This window comes from Mobula birostris, chromosome 13 (assembly GCF_030028105.1).
Source record: "Mobula birostris isolate sMobBir1 chromosome 13, sMobBir1.hap1, whole genome shotgun sequence".
NCBI classification, from domain to species: Eukaryota; Metazoa; Chordata; class Chondrichthyes; order Myliobatiformes; family Myliobatidae; genus Mobula; species Mobula birostris.
Genome location: NC_092382.1, coordinates 104376189 through 104400774, shown reverse-complemented (window position 1 = coordinate 104400774; position 24586 = coordinate 104376189). Strand labels below are relative to the sequence as shown.

Genomic DNA, 24586 nt, shown 5'->3' with positions numbered 1-24586 from the left:
GCCCTCTCGTACTAGAGTCCCCCATCATGGGAAGCAATTTTGCCATATTCAGTCTGTCAATGCCTTTTAACATTCGAAATGTTTCTGTGAGGTCTCCCCTCATTCTTCTAAACTACAACGAGTACAGTCCGAGAGCGGACAAACGTTCCTCATATGTTAACCCTCTCATTCCCGGAACCATTCCAGTGAATCTTCTCTGAACTCTCTCAAACTTCAGCACATCGTTTCTTAAATAAGGAGACCAAAACTGCCCACAGTACTCCAAGTGAGGACTTACCAGTGTCTTATAGAGCCTAAATATCACATCCCTGCTCCTATACGCTATTCCTCCGGAAATGAATGCCAAAATTGCATCTATTTTTTTCAACACCGACTCAACCTGGAGGTTAGCCTTAGGGGTATCCTGCACGAGGACTCCCAAGAGGAGAGACGGGTTACATCTGAACCACAAGGGGACCAATATCCTTGCAGGGAGGTTTGTCAGTGCCACTGGGGGGGGGGGTGGATTTAAATTAGATTTGCAGGGGGGCGGGAACCAGAGTTGCAGAACAGATAGTGCAGCAGGGATGAAAAGAAATTATGTGAAAAATTCATGCAAGGTCACAAATAGAAGCGTTGTGTATGGTGGCAATGATCTTCTGAGGTGTGTCTATTTCAATGCAAGGTGTATTGTGGGGATGGCTGACGAGCCGAGGGCATGCATTGATACATGGAATTACGACATTATAGCCGGGCTGGACTCCAAATTTTGAAGAAATGAGAAGGGATATAAAAACCGTGGATTAGCACAGATTGTTCACTGGCAAGGATGTGATTGGTAAGTGGAAGGCCTTCAAACGAGAAATTTGGAAAGTGCAGAGTTTGTATGCTCCTGTCAGGATTAAAGTCAAAATGAGGAAGAGTGAGGAACTTTGATTCCAGAGGGATATTGGAACTCTGATTAAGAGAAACGGAGAGATGTCTGCATGTATAGCAAACAGGGAGTAAATAAGGTGCTTGAGGAGTATAAAAAGTGCAAAAAATACCGAAGATAGAAAACAGGAGGGCTAAAAGAAGACGTGAGTTTGCTTTGGCAGTCAAGGTGGAGGATAATCCAAGGAACTTCTCCAGGTATACTAAGAGCAAAATGATAGTAAGGGATAAAATCCGTCCTCTTAAAGATCAGTGTAGACGGTTACGTGTGGAACCAAAAGAAATGGGCGACATCTGAAATGTTTTTTGCATCTGCATTTACTAACGAGACTGGTATGGAGTCAAAGGTAATAATGTAAACAGTAATGAAGACATGTAACCTGTATTGATTGAAGAAGAGCAGGTGCTTGCTATCCTGAGACAAATCAGAGTAGATAAATCCCCAGGAACTGATGGAGTATTCCCTCGGACCTTGAAGGAGACTAGTGTTTGAAATTGCAGGGGCCCTGGCAGATATATTTAAAATGTCGGTATCTATGGGTGAGCTGCCGGAGGATTGGAGGGTGGCTCATGTTGTTCCGTTGTTTAAAAATGACTCCGAAAGCAATCCGGGAAATTATAGGCCGGTAAGTTTGACGTCGGTATGAAGTAAGTTATTGGAGGCAGTACTAAGGGACAGAATCTACAAGCATTTGGATAGACAGGGACTCATTAGGGAGAGTCAACATGGCTTTCTGCGTGGTATGTCATATTTAACAAATCTATTCGAGTTTTATGAGGAGGTTACCAGGGAAACGGATGAAGGGAAGGCAGTCGAATTTGTCTACATGGACTTCAGTAAGGCTTTTGGCAAGGTCCCGTATAGGCGGTTAGTTCGGAAGATTCAGTCGTTCGGTATACATGGAGAGGTAGTAAATTGTATTAGACATTGGCTCAATGGAAGAAGCCAGAGAGTAATCGTGGAAGATTACTTCACTGAGTGGAGGCCTGTGACTAGTGGTGTGCCACAGGGATCAGTGCTGGGTCAATTGTTATTTGTCAACTATATCAGTGATCTGGATGATAATGTGGTAAATTGGATCAGCAAATTTGCTGATAATAGTAAGAGTGGAGGTGTAGTAGACAGTGAGGAAGAATTTCAAAGCTTGCAGATGTATTTAGACCAGCTGGGAGAAAAAAACGACTGTTTAATACAGACAGGTATGAGGTATTGTACTTTGGAAGGTGATACCAGGGTAGGAAATACAAGGTAAATAGTCGGGCTCTGAGGAGTGCAGTAGAACAGAGGGATCTGGGAATACAGATACAAGACAAAAAACAGAGGACATGGGTTAAGTGTGATGTGGGAAATGTTTAAAATTAACGTGGGCTGGGGTCTTCACACAGAGAGTGGCGGGAGTGTGGATGAAGTGTTAAATGCTTTTAACATTTAAGAAAGACTTGGACAGGTACATGGACCGGATGTGCATGGACAGATGTGGTAGAGGTGCAGGTCAGAAGGACTAGGCAGAAAAATGGTTCGGCACAGACAAGAAGGGTCAAAAGGCCTGTTTCTGTGCTGTAATGTTCTATGGTTCTATGGAGGGAGCTTCACTCTGCTTATGACGCCAGGAGTGTGTGATGGTCGGTGTAGAGGGAGCTTCGCTCTGTGTCTGACCCTGGGAGAGTGTAATCGGACGGTGTGGAAGGAGCTTAACTCTGCGTCTGACCCTGGGAGTGTGTGATGGGACGGTGTAGAGGGAGCTTCACTATGTGGCTGACCCCGGGAGTGTGTGATGGGGAAGTGAGGAGGGAGTTTCACTCTGTGTCTGTCGCAGGGATTGTGTAATGAGACTGTGTGGCGTGAGCTACCTCTGTGTCTGTTTCTGGGAGTGCGTGATAGGACAGTGTGGCGGGAACTTTACTCTGTGTCGGATCCCGAGAATGTATGATCTGACGGTGTAGAGGGAGCTTCGCTCTGTGTCTGACCCTGGGAGAGTGTAATCGGACGGTGTAGAAGGAGCTTCACTCTGCGTCTGACCCTGGGAGTGTGTGATGGGACGGTGTAGAGGGAGCTTCACTCTGTGTCTGACCCCGGGACTGTGTGTTGGGACGTTGTGGATGGAGCTTCACTCTGTGTCTGACCCCGGGAGTGTGTGATGGGACGGTGCGGAGGGAGACTCACTCTGTGTCTGACCCCGCAAGTTTGTGATGGGACGGAGTGGAGGGAGATTCACTCTGTGTCTGACCCCGGGAGTGTGTTGGAACGTTGTGGATGGAGCTTCACTCGGTATCTGACTCCAGGAGAGTTTGTTCTGCCGATGCCGAGGCTCACTCCCTCCCTTTCTCTCTCTTCTCTCCGTCTCTCTCCCTCTCCCTCTCTCTCTCTCTCTGTCTCCCTCCCAGAACACACAGATACACACACACACACACACAGATACACACACACACACACACAGACACACACACAGACACACACACAGACACACACACACACACACACACACACACGCACACACACACATACATACACACACACATACACACACACACATACACACACACACACACACACACACATGCACACACACACACACACACACACACACACACACACACACACAGGCGCCCCAGCACATCGCCACGCAAGCCACCACCATCTTCTCCAACCTTCCACCGTCAGTTCCAAACCCCGCTTCTCCTGTTGCCTCCGCCCTTACTGACTGTGGGGAATGTAACCGATCCCCGCTGTTCAGCCGGCGGCATCTTTCCTGGAAACGACCCTGGCACAGTTCCATGAGGTGAAAGGTCAGTTCGCGGGGCAGGGAATGGGCAGAGAGAAGGTGGTGTTCAGAGTGTTTGGGGACAGAAAGAGAAGGCTTAGTAAGGAGGGAAGTGAGATGGAAAGGCACACGGCGAGAGAGTGCCCAGAGAGAGAGAGAGAGAGAGAGTGAGTTGCGAACCTCAAGCGGGATAGGTACATTCATGGGGATAGATAGGGAGACAGTGAAAGGGATAGGCTGAAGGTAATGGAGGGTGTTTGAGAGAGCTCCTGAACTCCCTCTTATGGGCTGACGTCCCAGCTATTTTTGTTTTCTCTGTTTTGATAAGGAACCAGTCAGTTTGCCGCACGCTTTGAAGACTTCTCGGAAATACTGATAACCATCAAAATATGTTCTAATTGGAGATAAGAGTCAAACCTTAGATACCGATCAGCGTGCGTTGGTTTCCTGTAAACTTCAATATCCACATACCTACTTTCTTTGTTAAACACTGCGTAGTCTAAAAATGGCAATCTGTTTTTAGCGAATTCTTCTGGTGTAAATTTGGTGCAGATTTGGGAGAGAGAGGGAGAGAGAGAGAGAGAGAGAGCGAGGGGGGAGGGGAGACTGTGAGGAGTTGTTCATTTCACTCGGAGGGAGGGTGCTGACATGCTTCGGTGGGTGTTGGGTGTTTATCCTGGGTCCGTGGTTTCTCACACACAGAGTGTCTGAATCCCCGGCGATGAGCAGAGCAGTGGGAGGGTCCAACGATCAAACAGGGAACCAAACGCGGGTGGGGAGAGGCTGGGTGGAGGGAATACACTTCTAACGTCAATAGCGGCTCTGCATGAGTGACACATATCGCCCCTTCTTCCAACCCTTCTTCACTCATTGCATCCCTCTCTAAACCAATCTTCCACTCCTTTCTCCCTCCCTTCTCTTTCTACCCCCTCCATCGTCCCTCCCCTGCATCCCCCCTCCCTCTCTGTAGCACTCTCTCTCCTCCCACTCATACTCTTCTTCGCCCCCTCCATGTCCCTTTCTCTCTCTCTTTTTTCTTCCCCCGTCAGCTCGCCCTCTGCTTGCTCCCTCTCTTTCCGAAATTCTCTTCAAATATGCCCCGCTGTTTCCATCTCTCTATACCCACTCTTTCCTACATCTGCCCCCCCTCCGATCCCCTCTCTCTGTCCTCTGTCACCCATTTCTCTCTCTCCGACCTCCCACAACTTTCCCTCATTCTCTCCTCCCCCTCTTTCTCCCCACTTTCACACCTCCTCCACCCACCACTCTCACCTCTCGAAAACACGCATTCTCACACAGTCTCCGTCCGGCCCGGTACTTCCTCCACTGCTCTCGACCTTTCTCTTTAACAGCCATTCATCTGGTGTTTGCTCGTGTCGGTCTGACCCCGTGTCAAAACGGGCTTCCTCTGACAGCAGTTGCTTCCCCTTCTGAACCCAGAATGCAGAGAATTCGCGACAGGATGGACGACAGCGAGACTCACAGCAATATAAATTTCACAAACAGGGACTCACGGTGTCCTTCTCGAGGTGAGTGGGGAACGGAGACGGAGGAAGCGAGTTTTACTCTGTGTCTGGCCCCGGGAGTGTGTGATGGGTCGGTGTGGAAGGAGATTAAATTTGTGTCTGACCCCTGGTGTATGTGATGGGACGTTGTGGAGGGAGACTCACTCTGTGTCTGACCCCGGGAGTGTGTGACGGAACGGTGTGGAGGGAGACTCACTCTGTGTCTGACGCCGGGAGTGTGTAATGGGACGGTGTGGAGGGAGATTCACTCTGTCTCTGATCCCGGGAGTTTGTGATGAGACGGTGTGGAGGGAGCTTCACTCTGTGTCTGACCCCGGGAGTGTCTGATGGGACAGTCTGGAGGGAGATTCACTCTGTGTATTATCCCGGGAGTATGTGATGGGACGGCATGGTGGGAGGTTCACTCTCTGTCTGACCGCGGGAGAGTGTGATGGGACGCTGTGGAGGGAGCAAATCTCTGTGTATGACCCCGCAAGTGTGTGGTGGGACGGTGTGGAGGGAGATTAACTCTGTGCCTGACCCCGAGAGTGTGCTATGTGAGCTTGTGAGAAAGCTTTATTCTGTGCCTCACCCCGGGAGTGTGTGCTTGAATGGTGTGCAGGGAGCTTCAATATTTGTTTTCGATCCCGGAAGTGTGTTCTGTGAAGTTGTGGAGGTAGCTTTTCTCTGTGTCAGACCACCTGGAGTGTGTGTTGGGATTGTGTGGAGGGAGCATCGATCTGTGTCTGATCCCGGGAGTGCGTGATGTAAAGGTGTTTAGTGGTTGATCTTGGGAGTGTGTGCTTGGATTGTGTAGAGGAAGCTTCACTCTGTGTGAGATCCCGGGAATGTGTGATGGGACAGTGTGGAGGGATTTTCACTCTGTGTCTGATCCCGGGAGTGTGTGATGGGACGGTATGGTGGGAGGTTCACTTTGTGTCTTAAACCGGGACTGTGTGATGGGACGGTCTGGAGGGAGTGTATCTCGGTGTCTGACCCCCGGAGTGTGTGATGGTGCGGTGTGAAGGAGCTTCGTTCTGTGCCTAATCCCGGTAATATGTGATAAGACGGTGTGGAGGGAGCTTCACTCTGTGTCTGACCCCGAGAGTGTGTGATGGGACGGTATAGAGCGAGCTTCATTATGTACCTGAACACGGGAGTGAGTGATGGGACGGTGTGGAGAGTGGCTCATTATATATTGGACCAGGGGTATGTGTGAATACACGATGAGGATGAGTCTGACTCCGGGAGTGTGAGAAGGGATGGTATGTGCCAGATTCACACACTGAAGACCGTGGAGTGTGTGATTAGATGGAGTGGAGGGAGCTTCGCTCTGTGTCTGATCCCGTTAGTGTGTGATGGGACGGTATGGAGGGATATTCACTCTGTGTCTGACCCTGGCAGAATGTGATGGGACTGTGTGGAGGGAGACCCACTCTGTGCATGACCCCAGGAGTGTGTGATGGACAGTGTGGAGGGAGATTCACTCTGAGTCTGACCCCGGGAGTGTGTGATGGGACGGTGTGGAGGGAGACGCTCTCTGTGTCTGACCCCGGTAGTGTGTGATGGGACGGTGTGGAGGGAGATTCACTCTGTGTCTGGCCCCGGGAGTGTGTGATGGGACGGTGTGAAGGGAGATTCACTCTGTGTCTGACCCCGGGAGTGTGTGATGGGACGGTGTGGAGGGAGATTCACTCAGTGTCTGACCCCGGGAGTGTGTGATGGGACGGTGTGGAGGGAGATTCACTCTGTGTCAGACCCCGGGAGTGTGTGATGGGACGGTGTGGAGGGAGATTCACTATGTGTCTGACCTCGGGAGTGTGTGATGGGACGGTGTGGAGGGAGACTCACTCTGTTTCTGACCACGGGAGCGTGTGATGGGATGGTGTGGAGGGAGACGCACTCTGTGTCTGACCCCGGGAGTGTGTGATGGGACGGTGTGGAGGGAGACTCACTCTGTTTCTGACCACGGGAGCGTGTGATGGGATGGTATGGAGGGAGACGCACTCTGTGTCTGACCCCGGGAGTGTGTGATGGGACGGTGTGGAGGGAGATTCACTCTGTGTCTGACCCCGGGAGTGTGTGATGGGACGGTGTGGAAGGAGCTTCACTCTGTGTCTGACCCCGGGAGTGTGTGATGGGACGGTGTGGAGGGAGATTCACTCTGTGTCTGACCCCGGGAGTGTGTGATGGGACGGTGTGGAGGGAGATTCACTCTGTGTCTGACCCCGGGAGTGTGTGATGGGATGGTGTGGAGGGAGATTCACTCTGTGTCTGACCCCGGGAGTGTGTGATGGGACGGTGTGGAAGGAGCTTCACTCTGTGTCTGACCCCGGGAGTGTGTGACGGGACGGTGTGGAGGGAGACGCACTCTGTTTCTGACCACGGGAGTGTGTGATAGGATGATGTGGAGGGAGATTCACTCTGTGTCTGACCCCGGGAGCGTGTGATGGGATGGTGCGGAGGGAGATTCACTCTGTGTCTGACCCCGGGAGCGTGTGATGGGATGGTGCGGAGGGAGATTCACTCTGTGTCTGACCCCGGGAGTGTGTGATGGGACGGTGCGGAGGGATTTCACTCTGTGTTTGACCCCGGGAGTGTGTGTGTGTCAGACCCTCATTGTTCTGTTGCAGCTGAACCTGATGTATCGTACGCTGAAATTAATTTCAAGACCGTCTCTGAGCCCCGGATCCGGACAGATCGAGGTGAGTTTCACGTTTGTTGGTTGTTCCTGTTTGGCTGATGTTTCCACTCTGTCGAGACATCTCAGGGTAAGCACACAGTTAACCCTTGTGATTCCGTGTTTGGGATTCACATGGGGGGAACGAGTCAGAGATTTGACGAGGAGTGAACGGTCTTTCATGGTGTGCGGTGTGTTGCGCCGTGGGGTGGGGGCGGAATAAAGGGAGCGTCCGGGGATGGGGTGAGTAGCGTGTGCTTTGGGACCGATTGGCGGGTACAGATGGCTTAGCATGAGTAGTGTGGAGGCACGGGCAATGAGGAGGTAGCGCTGTGGGGCGGGGGTGGTGGAGATGCGTTAACACCGTGTCGCGTTGACGAGGAGGAACACTTGGGAGAGACGGTGAGGAGGGTGCGCGGTATATATCCTTAACCACTCTCTCCCTTTTCTAACCCCACTCGCTTTTCCCTCTTTCCCGTTCTCTAACCACCCTCCCCTTCTCTTACCCCGTCTCCTCTCACCCTCTCTCCCGTCACTCTCTAACTGTTTCCCCGACTGTCTCCCACCGACCTGTTCTCTTCGCCCTTTCTCATTGCCCCCTCTCTCTCCCGTCTTTCCTTTATCACAGTCACCGTCTCTACCACTCTCGGACTCTCGGTCTCCCCCTCGCACTCTTTCCCTCTCTCTCTGCTCACTCTCACCATCCCCCCCCCACCCTATCGTCGCCCACTCCGCTCACTGTTCTCCCATCCTTTCTTTCCACCTCTCCCTGCCCCTAAGTTTGCCGCTCATCTCCTGTTCCTCCTGTATATCCACCCCTCTCACCCGCTCTCCGCCGCTCTTCCCCCTCGCTCTTTCCCCTCTCTCTGAATTTCTCTTGTTCTCTCTTCTCCATCCCTCTCCCACTCTTCTACCGACCCTCCCTCACCCTTCTCTTTCCACTCTCTTTCATCTCTCAGACCTCTCACTCCGCTCTCCCCCGACACAGTCTTCCCCCTCTCCCACTCTCCCACTGTCTCCCTTTTCTCTCTCCGTTCTCTCTCCCCATTCTTTCTCTCGCATTTCCCTGCCCAATTCCCACATCGCGCTCTCCCCTCTCTGTCCATCGTTTTCCACTCTCTCTGTCTCCCTCTCTCTGAGCATCGCTCTCCCTTTCTGCCTCCTGGTGTCTCTCCTCTCTCTGCCCCTTCTCCCTCACCCTCTCTCTCGCTGCCTCAGCCCTATTCTCCTTCTTACTTATTCCACTCTCTATTCCCTCACCTCCTCTCACCCCCGTCTCTCCCCGACGCCCTCCCTATTGTCTACCGCTCTCACTCTCTTCATTATTAGACCAGAAGACAAAGGAGCAGAAACCGGCCATTCGGCCCATTAGACTGTTCCGCCATTTTCTCATGAGCTGATCCATTCTCCCATTTAGTCCCACTCCCCTCGCCTTCTTACCGTAACCTTTGATGCCCTGGCTACTCAGATACCTATCAATCTCTGCCTTAAATACACCCAATGACTTGGACTCCACTGCCGCCCATGGCAACAAATTCCACAGATTCAGCACCCTCTGGCTAAAAAAAAATCTTCGCATCTCTGTCCTGAATGGTCGCCCCTCAATCCTTAAGTCATGTCCCGTCGTACTAGACTCCCCCACCATGTGAAACAATTTTGCCACATCCACTCTGTCCGTGGTTTTCAATTTTTAAATGTTTATATGAGGTCCCCCTTCATTCTTCTGAACTCCAAGGAATACAGTCCAAGAGCGGACAAACGTTCCTCATCTGTTAACCTTCTCATTCCCGGAAACATTCTAGTGAATTTTATCTGTATCCTTTCCAACGTCAGCGCATCCTTTCTTAAATAAGGATCCCGAAACTGCCCATAGTACTCCAAGTGAAGTCTGACCAGTGTCTTATAGAGCCTCAACATCACATCCTTGCTCCTATACTCTATTCCTCTGGAAATGAATGCCAACATTGCGTTCCCCTTCTTCACCACCTTTAAGCTTTTAAAAACTTCCCAATCCTCTGTCTTCCCACTATTTTTTTGCTTCCTTGTATGCCTTCTCCTTTGCTTTAACTTTAGCTTTGACTTCCCTTGTCAGCCACGGTTGTATTTTTTTTTTCCATTCGAAAATTTTGTCTTCACTTCTCGCATAAACTCCACCCACTGCTGCTCTGCCGTCCTTCCCTGAAGTGTCACTTTCCAGTTTACTTTGGCCAGTTCCGCTCGCATGCCACTGTAATTTCCTTTACTCCACTGAAATACCGACACATCAGATTTCGGCTTCTCTTTCTCAAATCTCACAGTGAACTCAATCCTGTTATGATCACTGCCTCTTTAGGGTTCCTTCACCTCAATCTCTCTGATCACTTCCGGTTCATTACACACTACCCAGTCTGGTACAGCCGATCCCCTACTGGGCTCAACAACAAGCTGTTCTAAAAAGCCATCTCACAGACATTCTACAAACTCTCTCTCTCGAGATCCAGTGAGGACCTGATTTTCCCAATCCACTCGCATGTTAGAATGTCCCATAATTATCATGATACTTCCCTTCTGAAAAGCTATTTCCTGTTGTAATTTGTAGTCCACATCACTGCAGCTGTTTGGAGGCCCGTATATAACTGGAATGAAGAGCCTTTTTATCCCTGCAATTTCTTAGCTCAACCCATAAAGGTTCTGCACCATCCGATCCTATGTCACCTCTTTCTAATGATTTAATATCATTTCTTACCAATAAAGCCACGCCACCCATCTGCCTACCTTCCTATCCTTCCGATACACCGTCTATCCTTGGATGTTCAGCTCCCAGAGACATGCATCCTTTAGCCAGGTCTCAGTGATGGCCACAGTATCATACCTGCCAATCTGTAGCTGTACGACAAGATCATCCACCTTATTCCTTATGCTGCGTGCGTTTAAGTATAACACCTTATGACCAATATTTGGTACTTTTTGCTTTGATTGCACTGCAACTTTATTGCACGGCCGTCATCCCAATGGCGGGAAATTAGTCCCATCACCTGCCTGTCCTTCCTGACATCTTTACTGCTCTCTATCTTCGATCTATTTCGGTTTATCTCTCCTCCGCTCGATCATTCCGGTTCCGGTCCCCCTGCCAAATTAGTTTAAACCCTCCCTAACAGCTCTATTGAACCTTCCCGCCTGGACACTGGTCCACTTCGGGATCACGTGTAACCCGTCCTTTTTGAACAGGTCATACTTCCCTCAAAAGAGATCCCGATGATCCAATATCTGAAGCTCTGCCCCTTGCACCAATCTATCAGCCACGCATTCATTTGACTGATCCTACTATTCTTGTTCTCGCTAGCACGTGGCACAGGTAGAAATACCGAGATTACTACCCTGGAGGTCCTGCTTCTGAGCTTCCTCCCTAACTCCCGGAAATCACTCTTCAGGACCTCCTCCTTTGTCCTATCTATGTCATTGGTACCAACATGTACCAAGACAACTGGCTGCTCACCCTCCCCCTTCAGAATATTCTGGACCCGATCCGAGACATCCCGTACCCTGGCACCTGGGAGGCAACACACCATGTGGGGATCTCTATCGGGCTCACAGTATCTCCTGTCTGTTCTCCTGACTAAGGAATCCCCTTTGACTACCGCGTTCATCTTTCCCCTCCCTCCCCCCTGCACAACAGCGCCAGACTCAGTGCCAGAGACCCGGTCACTGTGGCTGTTCGCTGTCAGGTCATCCCCCTCAACAGCATCCAAAAAAAAAATACCTGTTGCTGAAGTGGGAAGCCACAGGGGTGCTCTTCACTATCCGGGCATTTTCCTTCCCTCTCCTGACAGTCACCCAGTTTTATGACCCCTGTAGCCTAGGGATGACTACCTCCCTATTCCTCCTGTTTATGACCTCTTCACTTTCCCTGATAAGCAGTAGGTCATCAAGCTGCAGCTCCAGATCCCTAACATGGTCTCTGAGGAGCTGCATCTCGGTGCACCTGGCGCAGATGTGACCATCAGGGAGGCTGGAGGTCTTCCAGGATTCCCACATCTGACACCCTGAGCAAAACACTAACCATGCAGGCATGCTACCTAATTCTACAGGAATGAAACAGGAAAAATAAGTCTACTCACCCACTTACCTCGCCAAACACACGAACTTTTTAAACCGTTAGCTGTGTGAGCCCTGCTGTCCCTAGGTCTGTCTGGGCCGATTCGCCAAGGGGGGAAAAAAAAAAAGTTGGCGCTCGCTGTCACCTGTTCCCGTTACCGCCTAAGCCCATTGAGCCAAAGCGCTACACTCTGCTACCTCTGACTCCGCTGCCCGCCCCTACTTCTGCCCACGGTATAGGGTGGTCTTTTGTTTTTTTTTTTTAACTATCCGCGTGTCCGGACCATGTCACACGCCTGAGCAGTATCGTCCTTCTTGCACACGAAGAAGTTTTTTTTTTTTAATATCATCTTTCAGAACTCAGCTCTCACGCCCTTCGTCTTGTCCCGATCGAAAAGACAATCGTTAGAAGTACCCTTCCTTTTTAAACTCTGACTGTCCGACTCTCTTTCCCAGACGGTCTGAACTGCACCTACTCAGAGCTGTACTTTCGGAAAGAGGAACCTCGCATCGATGAGGACGAAGATCCCCCCATTGCCTCGGGACCCGGCGGGCTGCCAACCACTGCACAAACAGGTCAGAGTTCGCAGAAATAACGTCATTTTGGGGGTGGGGTGTCACTTGGTCACTCACGTAACCAAGGTTCTAATGCATCTGCTTTGACCACTTTCTCTGTCAGCTCATTCCACAGACTGGTCACCACCTGGATAACAAAAGTTTCTTACTCGGCTTCCCAATTAAATCCCTTTCCCCTGTCACGTTAGACCTGTGCGCTCTGGTCCTCGATTCTCCAGGTCTAGGGAAAATAACAGTACGCATTCACCGCTCGTGATTTTACACGTCCCTGTAAGGTCACCCTTACGCTCCAAGAATTAAGGACCCAACCTGCACGCCCTCACTCCACCGAGTCCAACATTTCCGTAAGCCTTCCAGCTCTGTGGCCTTTCCGATATCCGGGTGACCATCACTGAACAAGTGCTGCGTCATCGTAAGTGTAGCGTGACCTCCCGACTCCCAGAATAGTGTACCATCTGAGACCTTATTAAAGTCTAGGTACATTACCTCTACTATCCGTGCCTGATCCGTCCTTCCCGATCAAATTCGACCGACAACTGTCCCTGAGCCTCAGGCTATCCAGTATCTCTCTCTCTCCTCTATTTTCCACCCCTATCTATCTCCTCCCCCCACTCTCTCACCAGTCCGTTCTTTCTCCAGCTCTCCATAGAAACATAGACACATAGCAAGCATAGAGTATAATATAGGCCCTTCGGCCCACAAAGCTGTGTCGAACATCTCCCTACCTTAGAACTACCTCATCTATATCCTTAGCCCACAATTTTTCTAAGCTCCGTGTTGGCATCGAGGAGTCTCTTGAAATAACCTATCGTTTCCGCCTGCAGCACCGCCGCAGGCAGCCCATTCCACGAATTCACCACTCTCTGCGTAAAAAAAAAATCTTACACCTGACAGCTCATCTACCCTACTTCCAACCACCTTTAAACTATGCCCTCCCGTGCTAGCTAATTCATGAAGAAAAGCCTATAACTATCCAGACGATCAATGCTTCTCATTACCTTGTACACCTCTATTAAGTCAACTGTCATCCTCCGTCGCTTCAAGGAGAAAAGGCCGAGTTCACACAACCTATTCTGATTAGGCATGCTCTCCATTCCAATCAACATCCTTATAATTCTCTCTCCCTCTCTCCCCTCCTCTATCACCCTGTCCCTCTCTCAAAACCTTTCCTCTATTGTCTTCCACTTCCCTTGTCTTCGCCCTCTCCGCACACTGTCATCTCTTCACGACCCCCACCCGTTCTTCCCACCTCTCTTTGTCCCCACGTTTTCCGCTGATCTCCACTCCACGTTTTCCCCTCCTCCCTATCCACCTCTATCTCCCTCTGCCCGACACTCTCTCCTCAGGCCCTTTACCCTCAGTAAAATTCTCCTCTCTCTTCCCCATCCCTCTCCCACTGTTCTCCGCACACTCTCCTTTCTCAATCACCCTCTCTTTCGCTCTAACTCGCACCTTTCACTCCCGTCTCACTGTTCCCGTCTTTCTGCAATCTCCCACAGCACACTCCCCCCACCTCTGTTTCTCACTCTCTCTCCCTTTGCTCACCTCGTTCTCATTTCCGCACTGCTCTCGCATTTTCCCGCCCATTGCCCTATCGCTCTGTCCCCGTCCCTGTCCATCGCTTTCACCGTCTCTTCTCTCTCTACTCTCTCTCCCCACTCTCCCAAACCTTCTGCCTCGCCGTGTCTCGGGCACTTTCTCCCCCTTGCTTACACTTCTCTCTCTTCTGTTGTCTCTTCACACTCTCCACGACTCTCTCTCTCTAATTCTCTACGGCTGTCTCATTCTCTCCCAAATCTGCCTTTCCAACTGTCTCTCCCAGCCGGTTTCACCTGCACCTACTCAGAGCTGACATTCCAGAAAGACGAACCCCTCATCGATGAGGATGCGGATCCTCGCATTGCCTCCGGAACCGGAGTGATGTCAAATACTTCACAACCATGTCAGGGTTCACCGTAGCGACGCCATTCTGGAAGCGTCACGTGTCATTCGCCCAAGATTTTCAAATTTCTAATTCATCTGCCTCGACCACTTCTCTCGGAGCTCATTCCACCTCCTGTCTGTAATGTAATACAAAAAAAAAAACCTGGGTGGAATTGCGGATGGGTGCCTTATTGAGTTGCACATGATGCGAAGATGGGTGGTCCAGTGGAAAATGTTGAAAATTGGCAACAAAAAAAAAAGCTCTGCGACGCAGGGGTCTGTGTTGGGGCCGCTTATTTTTTACATTGTACATCAATGATTTGGATTATGGAATAGATGGCTTTGTGGCTAAGTTTGCTGGCGATAGGAAGATAGGTGGACAGGCCGGTAGTGGTGAGGAAACGGAGAGTTTGCAGAGAGACTTGGATAGATTGGACGAATGGGCAGAGAAGTGGCAAATGAAGTACAATGTTGGAAAGTGTATGGCTATGCACTTTGGCAGAAGTAATAAATGGACAGACTATTATTTAAATGGGGAAAGAATTCAAAGTTCTGAGATGCAACGGGACTTGGGAGCCCTTGTGCAGGATTCCCTTAACGTTAACCTCCAGGTTGAGTCAGTAGTGAAGAAGGCGAATGCAATGTTGGCATTCATTTCTAGAGGAATAGAGTATAGGAGCAGGGATGTGATGTTGAAGGTCTATAAGGCGCTGGTGAGACCTCACTTGGAGTACTGTGGGCATTTTTGGTCTCCTTATTTAAGAAAGGATGTGCTCACTTTGGAGAGGGTACAGAGAAGATTCACTAGAATGATTCCGGGAATGAGAGGGTTAACATATGAGGAACGTATTCCTTGGAGTTTCGAAGAATGAGGGGAGACCTCAGAGAAACATTTGGAATGTTGAAAGGCATGGACAGAGTGGATGTGGCAAAGTTGTTTCCCATGATGGGGGGGGGGGGCTCTTGTACGAGAGGGCATGACTTAAGAATTGAAGTGCGCCCATTCAGCACAGTAATGCGAAGAAATCTTTTTAGTCAGAGGGTGGTGAATCTATGGAATTTGTTGCCACGGGTAGCAGTGGAGGCCAAGTCATTGGATGTATTTAAGGCACAGATTGATAGGTATCTGAGTAGCCAGGGCATCAAAGGTTATGGTGAGAAGGCGGGGGATTTGGACTAAATAGGAGAATGGATCAGCTCATGATAAAATGGCGGAGTGGACTCGATGGGCCGAATGGCCTACATCTTGTCTTTGTCTTACGGTCTTATGGTCTTATGAATATCATGGAAACTTTCCGAATGTTAAGAGGCGTGAACAGATTAGATATGGCAGAGTTGGTTCCCGTGTTTTGGGAGGGCCCGACTACAAGAAGGAAGATCGTCCATGTGGAACAACGATGCGGAGAAATTCCTTTAGTTAGAGGGTGGTGAATCTGTGGACTTTGTTGTGGAGGCCAACTTACTGGTGCATTTAAGGCAGAGATAGATAGGTTCTTCTTTTGCCAGGATATCAAAGGGTATTGGGAGCATGAAGGAGAGTGGGAATGGCTGGATGAGTTGGTTCAGCCCATGATTGAATAGCGGGGCAGACCCGAATGACCGAATGGCCAACTTCTGCTACTGTATATGATGGTGTTATGGTCTTGTGGTCTCTCCACAGATGCGCATGGACAGGAGTCGAAACTGAAGATAGGAAATAGATCCAAACGTCAGATCTGCATCCTCCGCCTAGTTACGTCCACCCTCATCGTGACAGTGATCGGACTCTCGATCCATGGTGAGTGGAACGGTCTCCGGGTGGAGTCAGACCATAAATAAAGAGAGCGGAACACACTGTTATCGTGAAACCGCACCGTGACACCGACACGCTCCTTACCGTAACACCGATTAAAACCTATCACCATAACACGGAGACTTCCCTAACCGTGATAAAGACACGGCCTTCGCCGTACACAATCAAGACTCATCTTGACACCGACACGTCATTCCCCACAACATGAACAATGCTGTCACCGTAGAACAGTCACGACCATCCACGAGACACAGATACACTGCTAACCGCGACACGGGTAGTGCAGAGGATTGTCAAAGATTGCAGAGAGACATTGATAGGATGCAGAAGTTGGCTGAGAAGTGGCAGATGGAGTTCAACCTGGAGAAGTGTGAGGTGGTACACTTTGGAAGGACAAACTCCAAGGCAGAGTGCAAAGTAAATGGCAGGATACTTGGTAGTGTGGAGGAGCAGAGGGATCTGGGGGTACATGTCCACAGATCCCTGAAAGTTGCCTCACAGGGGGATAGGGTAGTTAAGAAAGCTTATGGGGTGTTAGCTTCCATAAGTCGAGGGATAGAGTTTAAGAGTCGTGATGTAACGAAGCTGCTCTATAAAACTCTGGTTGGGCCACACTTGGAGTACTGTGTCCAGTTCTGGTCGCCTCACTGTAGGAAGGAAGTGGGTGCATTGGAAAGGGTACAGAGGAAATTTACCAGGATGCTGCCTGGTTTAGACAGTATGCATTATGATCAGAGATTAAGGGAGCTAGGGCTTTACTATTTGGAGAGAAGGACGATGAGAGGAGACATGATAGAGGTGTACAAGATAATAAGAGGAATAAATAGAGTGGATAGCCAGCGCCTCTTCCCCAGGGTACCACTGCTCAATACATGGCTTTAAGGTAATGGGTGGGAAGTTCAAGGGGGATATTAGAGGAAGGTTTTTTACTCAGAGAGTGGTTGGTGCGTGGAATGCACTGCCTGAGTCAATGGTGGAGGCAGATACACTAGTGAAGATTAAGAGACTACTAGATAGGTATATGGAGGAATCTAAAGTCGGGGCTTATGTGGGAGGCAGGGTTTGAGGGTCGGCACAGCATTGTGGGCTGAAGGGCCTGTACTGTGCTGTACTATTCTATGTTCTATGTTATACCAAAACACGTCAGCGTGACACTGTCTCACCCAATGTGGCAATGACATGCCTCTCACCGTGTCACAGACACACCCCTCTCTGTGCCACCAGCACACCCCACACGATGACACAGATAATCCACTCACCATGACACCACCATTTCCCTTACTCTGACATTTCCCTCGCCGTGACATCGGGATACACTTCATTGTGACACGGCACAACTCTCGCCGCGGCACAGAAACACCTATCACAGTGACACCGACACGACCCTCACAGCAACTCGAACAGGCCCCGCACGATACTGACGCAGACACCCATTGTGACAACAACAAAGCCTGCACCGGGTCATTGATATACCCCGCAGCGTGTCAGGACAAGCCGACGCCTCTCACTATGACACTCTTCACCGTGACACTGACACAACACTCTGTGTGACCCGCTCGTACGGTGATGCTGACTCAACTGTCACTGTAATCGCTCACCATCCTTTAGCATCTCTCTCAGTGTCACAGATTGCCAAGTCTAAGTTCACCCTCGACCGAAACTACCGTGCGTTAAACTCAACCCTTCAATCCAAGATCAACGAGATCGAAACGAAGTTCAGATCTGTCAACAAAACCAAGTCTCAAATCTGTGAACTTCTGTCCAGCAGAAGAGGTGAGGCATTATCCCCCTCTTTAACCCGTTCCGCATCACAGGGCAGGCATATGAGAGGAAACGTCACACTGTGCTTGACATCGGGAATGTGTGAAGAGATGGTATGGAGGGAGATTCCCTCTGTGTTGGACCGGTGAGTGTGAGATGGTGTTGCGTGGAGGAAGTTTCACCTTATCCCTGAACCCACTAGTGTGCGACGGGATGTTGTGGTGGTGGATTCACTCCGTGTCTAACCACGGGATCGGAAGTCATAACATTACAGCTTCACCCTATTTCTGACTCCGGGAATCTCTGATGTGACAGTATGGATCCCGCTTCACTCCGTGTCTGACAGGCGGTTTGTGTGACTGAGCAGGGGCCAGAGAGCTTCCCCCCATGCTTGACTCCTGAATAGTGGTATGGCACCGTAGAGAGAGAGTTTCAGTCTGAAACCTGGAGTGTGTGACGGGACGGTGAGGCGGGGGGTTCACTCTGTGTCTGAATCCTGGAGTGAGTGATGGAACGTTGCAGCGGGGGCTTCACTCTGTGACTAAATCCGAGAGTGTGTGATGGGATCCTGGGGAGACAGCTTCAGTCTGTGTCTGACTCCGGGCGTGTGTGATGGGACGGTGCAGAGGGAGCTTCACTTTGTGTCTGAATCCGGTAGTGTGTGATGGGACAGTGCGGATGGAGCTTCTCTCTGTGTCTTGACTCCGGGAGTAAGTGATGAGACTGTGCAGAGGGACGGCCATTTTATGTGAACAGGAGGAATTCTGCAGATGCTGGAAATTCACGCAACACACGTCACAGTTGCTGGTGAACGCAGCAGGCCAGGAAGCATCTCTAAGAAGAGGTACAGTCGACGTTTCGGGCGAGACCGTTCGTCAGGACTAACTGAAGGAAAAGCTAGTAAGAGATCAGAAAATGGGAGGGCGAGGGGGACACCTTCCTTCCCTTTCTAAATCTTTCTGTCTCTATCTTTGGAAACTGATGTCTACTTTTAGAGTACTGACTCTCACAGCTATCTGGACTATTCCTCTTCTCACCCTGTATCTTGCAAAAATTCCATCCCATTCTCGCAATTCCTCCGTCTCCGCCGCATCTGCTCTCGGGATGAGGCTTTTCATTCCAGGACGAGGGAGATGTCTTCCTTTTTTAAAGAAAGGGGCTTCCCTTCCTCCATCATCAACTCTGTTCTCAAACGCATCTCTCCCATTTCACACACATCTGCTCTCACTCCATCTTCCCGCCACCCGACTAGGAATAGGATTCCCCTGGTCCTCACCTACCAGCCCACCAGTCTCCGGGTCCAACATATAATTCCCTGTAACTTCCGCCACCTCCAACGGGATCCCACCACTAAGCAGATCTCCGCCCCACCCCCGCCCCACCCCTGCTTTCCGCAGGGACGCTCCCTACACGACTCCCTTGTCCATTCGTCCTCCCATCCCTCCCCACTGATCTCCCTCCTGGCACTTCTCCTTGTAAGCGTAACAAGTGCTACACATGCCCTTACACTTCCTCCCTTACCACTATTCAGGGCCCCAGACAGTCCTTCCAGATGAAGCGACACTTCACCTGTGAGTCGGCTGGGGTAATATACTGATTCCGGTGCTCCCGATGTGGCCTTCTATCTATCTGTTTTTTCTCCCTCCCCCTTTTCCTTCTCCCTGGGCTTCCTGTCCCATGATCCTCTCATATCCCTTTTGCTAATCACCTGTCCAGCTCTTGGCTCCATCGCACCCCCTCCTGTCTTCTCCCATCATTTTGGATCCCCCCTCCCCCTCCCACTTTCAAATCTCTTACTAGCTCTTCTTTCAGTTAGTCCTGACGAAGGGTCGCGGCCCGAAACGTAGACAGTACCTCTTCCTAGAGATGCTGCCTGGCCTGCTGCGTTCACCATCAACGTTGCTGCGTGTTGCTTGATTCTATGTGACAAGGATTGTGCGATTGGATGTTGTGGAGGAAGTCTGACCCCGTGAGTGTGCCATGGGAGGATGAGGCCGGAGCTTCGATTTATGTATGAACACAGTAGTGTGTGATGGGACTATTCAGAGAATGCTCCGCTCTGTGAGCCGCCAGGGAGTTTGTGATGGGACATAAGGGGGTAGATTTACACGTTGATAGTCTCGGGGGTGTGTGATGTGCGTTTGCTAGTGGAGTCATGTGTGTGTCTGACAGCGGGAACAGTGACGCGTGCCTAGATGGTGTTCCACTCTACTCCAGGTCTGACACAAGCAGAGAGTGTGTGTGTGATAGTGTGTTGGAGAGAAAACTTCTGTCTGAAGCTGAATCCGTGTGTTTTCGATGGGACAGTGTGGAAGGAGCCTCACTCTGTATGTGTCACCCGGAGGATATGATGCGAACTGGAGACAAGAGCTTCATTCTTCCTCTGTTCCCAAGAATGAGTGACGGGACATTGTGGACAGAACCCCAATTTGTTTCTGACCCGTCAGAAAATGTGTGATCGGATGGCGTGCAGGGAGTTCTACTCTTTCACTGGACCGGGTGCTTGTGATGACGAAGTAGTTTCACTCTGTATCTGATTTCGGGAAGGTATGAATGGACTGTATGGAGGGAGCTTCACTCTGTGTCAGTTCCCGGGTGTGTGTGATGGGAAGGAGTGGAGGGAGACTCACTCTGTGTCTGAGCTCTGGTGTGAGTGATGGGTCCGTAGAGAGACAGATTTATGCTGCCGGTTCGAATGAGGATCAGCTGCTTCAATCAAGGAGCCAGGCAAAACACGGGGAAAAGGAAATCAACAGAAGCACGGCGTCAGCGGACCGGTGCGTGACACTTCTCTCATGTCGGGTGTGTATGATGGGGTGATGGAACTATGTGTTTGACGCTGTGTGCGTGTGATGGTAAGCTATGGCGATGGAGGGTGGGAGGTGAGTGCGTGGGGGTGGGGGTGGGTGTGTCTGCCAACGGGAATGGTGACGCTTGCCAGGATAGAATTCCGCTCTGTGTCTGGTACCGGGAGTGTGTGATAGGACGGTGCGGAGGGAGCTTCTTGTGTATCTGACCCCTGTGTTGTGTGAGGTGACGGGGAAGAAGGAGCATCAGACTGTGTCTGACCACGGTGAGATGGGGTTGAAAGTGTTTTATTTCATTTTACATCGGAGAAGTCCCTCCTGGATCGCTCCCAGAGAACCTGTCTGAAGAATCTTTCCGTCTTCAACAGCATTCGCTCCATCCTCGAAAACAACATCTCCGTCCTCAACTCCGATCTCTGAACCCTGAATGAAATACACACCGATCTCCATCATCAATTCAATCAGCTCTAAACGAACAACAGAACCATCACCAAAACCAATGCTCAGATTTGCCAAAATCTCACCAGGAGAAGAGGTGAGATGACATCGCCCGTTTCCCCTGCTCCATATCACAGGGGGTGAGAGAGGGGCAGGGAAGTAGGGGAGAGATTCACTCCATCTCTTACCCCGGGAGTGTGAGATAGAACAGTGTGGTGTGAGTTTCATTCTGTGTCTGATCCTGGGACGGTGTGATGGACAGTGTGTAGGAAGCTCCACTATGTATCTGACACTGGAAAGTGTGATGGGACCATGTGGTAGGAGCGACATCTACTGATTGACCCCGGGAGTGTGTGACGGGACGGAGTGGAAATAGTTTCCCTTTGTGTCTGACTTTGGAAAGTGTGATGGGACATTGTGGAAACAGTGACACCTACTGTCTAACCCCGGGAGTGCATGATACTGCATGATGCTGCAAGACGGGTATAACTTCTTCGTGCGTCTGACGCTGACTGAGTGAAGAGCTCATGCAAAATGAGCTTCACTCTGCGTTTGACATCGAATCTCTGTGATAGCTCAGAAGAAGAGAGCTTCGCTCTCTGTCTGATCCCAGAAGTGTGTGATGAGCCGGTGTGGAGGGAGATTCACTTTGCGTGTCTGACCCTGGGAGTGTGTGATGGGACGGTGTGGAGAGAACTTCACTCTGTGTCTGGACCCAAGTGTGTGTGATGGGACGGTGTGAAAGGAGCTTCACTCTATGGCTGACGCCGGGAGTGTGTGATGGGACGATAGGGAGGGATCTTCATTCTGGGTCTGAACACGGCAGTGTGTTATGGGACGGTGTGGAGAAGATTCACTCTGTGTCTGACCCAGGGAGTGTATGATGGGACGGTGTGGAGGGAGATTCACCCTGTGTCTGACCCAGGGAGTGTATGATGGGACGGTGTGGAGGGAGCTTCACTCTGTGTCTCATCCCGGGAGTGTGTGATGGGACGGTGTGGAGGGAGCTTCACTCTGTGTCTGACCCAGGGAGTGTGTGATGGGACGGTGTGGAGGGAGATTCACTTTGTGTCTGACCCAGGGAGTGTATGATGGGACGGTGCAGAGGGAGCTTCACTGTGTGTCTGACCCAGGGAGTGTATGATGGGACGGTGTGGAGGGAGCTTCACTCTGTGTCTCATCCCGGTAGTGTGTGATGGGACGGTGTGGAGGGAGCTTCACTCTGTGTCTCATCCCGGGAGTTTGCATTTGAACGGTGTGGAGAGGGGTTGACTTTTTCTTATCCCAGTCAATGCAACGGGATCTATGGAGGGAGATTCACGGTTTCTTGTTCCTGAGTTGCAGATCAAACGTGTCTTCAGGACTGGAGCAAAAGTGAAGATCGGTGTTATTTTATATCCACGTTTATAAAATCTTATGCTGGTGCGAAAAAACATTGTTCAGAATTTGATGCAAGTCTGCTCGAAATAAATTCAAACGAGGAAAAGGTATGTCTTATCATGAGAAGAAATTTCAATAATCAAGATCTCCCGGGGTGAGACACACAGTTGTCCTCCCTGTACACCATCCCACCACACAGTCCTGGTGTGAGACACAGTGTGAAACTCCTTCCACATCGTCCCATCAGACATTCCCAGAGTCACACACCGTGAAGAACCCTTAACGCCGTTCCTTCGCACACCCCCTGGCTCACACACAGTTTGAAGCTCACTCCGCACGGTCACATCACATACTCCCGTGGTCCGACACAGATTGAAACTCCTTCCATATCGTCCCATCCCACACTCATGGGTTCAGGCATTGTGAGAGGCTCCTTTACTAACATTAATTAATTAAGTTTAATTTCGCAGAATGCTGTTTCCAAAGCTCTCGTCCTTGAATACGAAACATACTGGACTGGAAATTGCGAGGCCGGGTGAGATTCAGGTCGTTACTGGCCTGTGACTTGGGAAGTGGGCAGTGGGATTAGTTTGGTGACGCACCGGTGATGTGGGGAGTGAGCGATAGTAGATTGGATTCTGTTACATGGCTGTGGGGGAGAGCGTGGGGAAATGACAACAATTTGGGGAGTGATACGGGTCTGTGGGGAGAAACTGGGTCATGGGGATTAGTCTCGGGATAGATGCGGGGCTGTGTGGAAAGTGGGTCAGAGGATTAATTTTGTGGCGGTTTCGGGTGGTCTGCTTGAGCTGTTTTGACCCTGTTGAAATTGTTTAACCTCCTTTGACAGGGAAGAGGCTTCTCGTTTTATGTACAAGGATTACAATGGGACGCTCTTCTGTCGTAGCTGCGACTCGGAAGAATGGAGGGTCTATTGCAATCGTCAACACCGTTTCATCTGCGAGAAGAGTGCACATTCGTGCACGGATATTTCTGAAAAGATCCAGAATCTCTGTGAACAGTCCGTAGGGCCAACTTGAAACACATTGCAATCCGTTTTTTTTTTTCTCCCCCGTCTCTCTTCCCCTCTCTTATCCACCTAATCCTCAAATTCCATCTTCCCCTAATCTGTCCGTCCCCAACCATTCTCCTCCACTACTCGCATCTCATTCCCCCAACACTCTCCTACATTCCTCTTTCCCCATCAATCTCCTTCTTTCTCGACATCTCTCCCACTCTTCTCCCCTCCCTGCACCGCTCTCCACCCCTCCTTCAGAGTTATCTCTCCCCCTCCTCTCCACCCACTCTCACCTCACTCCTGTGCACTCTGATTCACAGATACCCGACCCTGGGGTAAAGGACTGTGCGCGCTCACTCTATCTATGCCCCTCGGGGTTTTATCCACCTCTATAATGTCATGCGTGCTCTCCAAAGAATAATCTCCTCACGCCAGCCCAGTCTCCACAACTCAGCCACTCGAATCCTGGCAACATCCTCGTAAGTCTCCCTCTGCACTCTTTCCGGTTCATCTATCCTACACCAGGGCGACCAGAACCAAACGCAGTACTCCAAGTGTGGCCTCACCAATGTCTTGTACAACTGCAATGTGACCTCCCGAATCCTATACTCAGTGACGAGCAGCGTGCCACATGTCCTGTCTGTCTGCAGCGCATATTTGTAACCGCAATCACGGTCTGATCTATTGTCTGTGACTGATACCACCTGAGAGTTGATCATTTGCACAACTAGTTGTGCGGAAATATTCAAATTTAATGTAAGTTCCAAAAATTAATAAAAACAGCAAATAGCTGAATATCGAGGGTGATCATGGATTCAGGAAGCGTTTAGTAATCTGATGGTGGAAGGGAAGTAACTTGTTTTAAACCGTTTAGTGCGGGCCGTCAGGCTCCTGTACCTCCTCCCCGATAGTACTGATGATGACAGGGCATTTCCCGGGTGGTGAGGGTCCTCAGTAA

At 50.4% G+C, this 24586-nt stretch overlaps 1 protein-coding gene across 3 annotated transcripts; it reads left to right on the top strand.

The window, feature by feature from the left end:
* Nucleotides 1–577: 577 nt before the first annotated feature.
* On the top strand, nt 578–24406 carry LOC140207260 (C-type lectin domain family 12 member A-like). 3 transcript variants are annotated; one of them, XM_072275712.1, is made up of 9 exons: nt 578–817; nt 5115–5203; nt 7813–7884; nt 12390–12509; nt 16093–16209; nt 17833–17997; nt 22575–22717; nt 23081–23145; nt 23461–24406. In XM_072275712.1, the coding sequence occupies exons 2-9, from the start codon at nt 5116–5118 to the stop codon at nt 23648–23650; spliced, it is 960 nt and encodes a 319-aa protein (XP_072131813.1). In that variant the 5' UTR covers nt 578–817; nt 5115; the 3' UTR covers nt 23651–24406. The 3 variants fall into 3 exon arrangements, with proteins under 3 accessions (XP_072131813.1, XP_072131812.1, XP_072131814.1); XM_072275711.1 differs by having other exon boundaries at nt 5027–5203; XM_072275713.1 differs by lacking the exon at nt 578–817 and having other exon boundaries at nt 4295–5203; nt 17845–17997.
* Nucleotides 24407–24586: the final 180 nt, after the last annotated feature.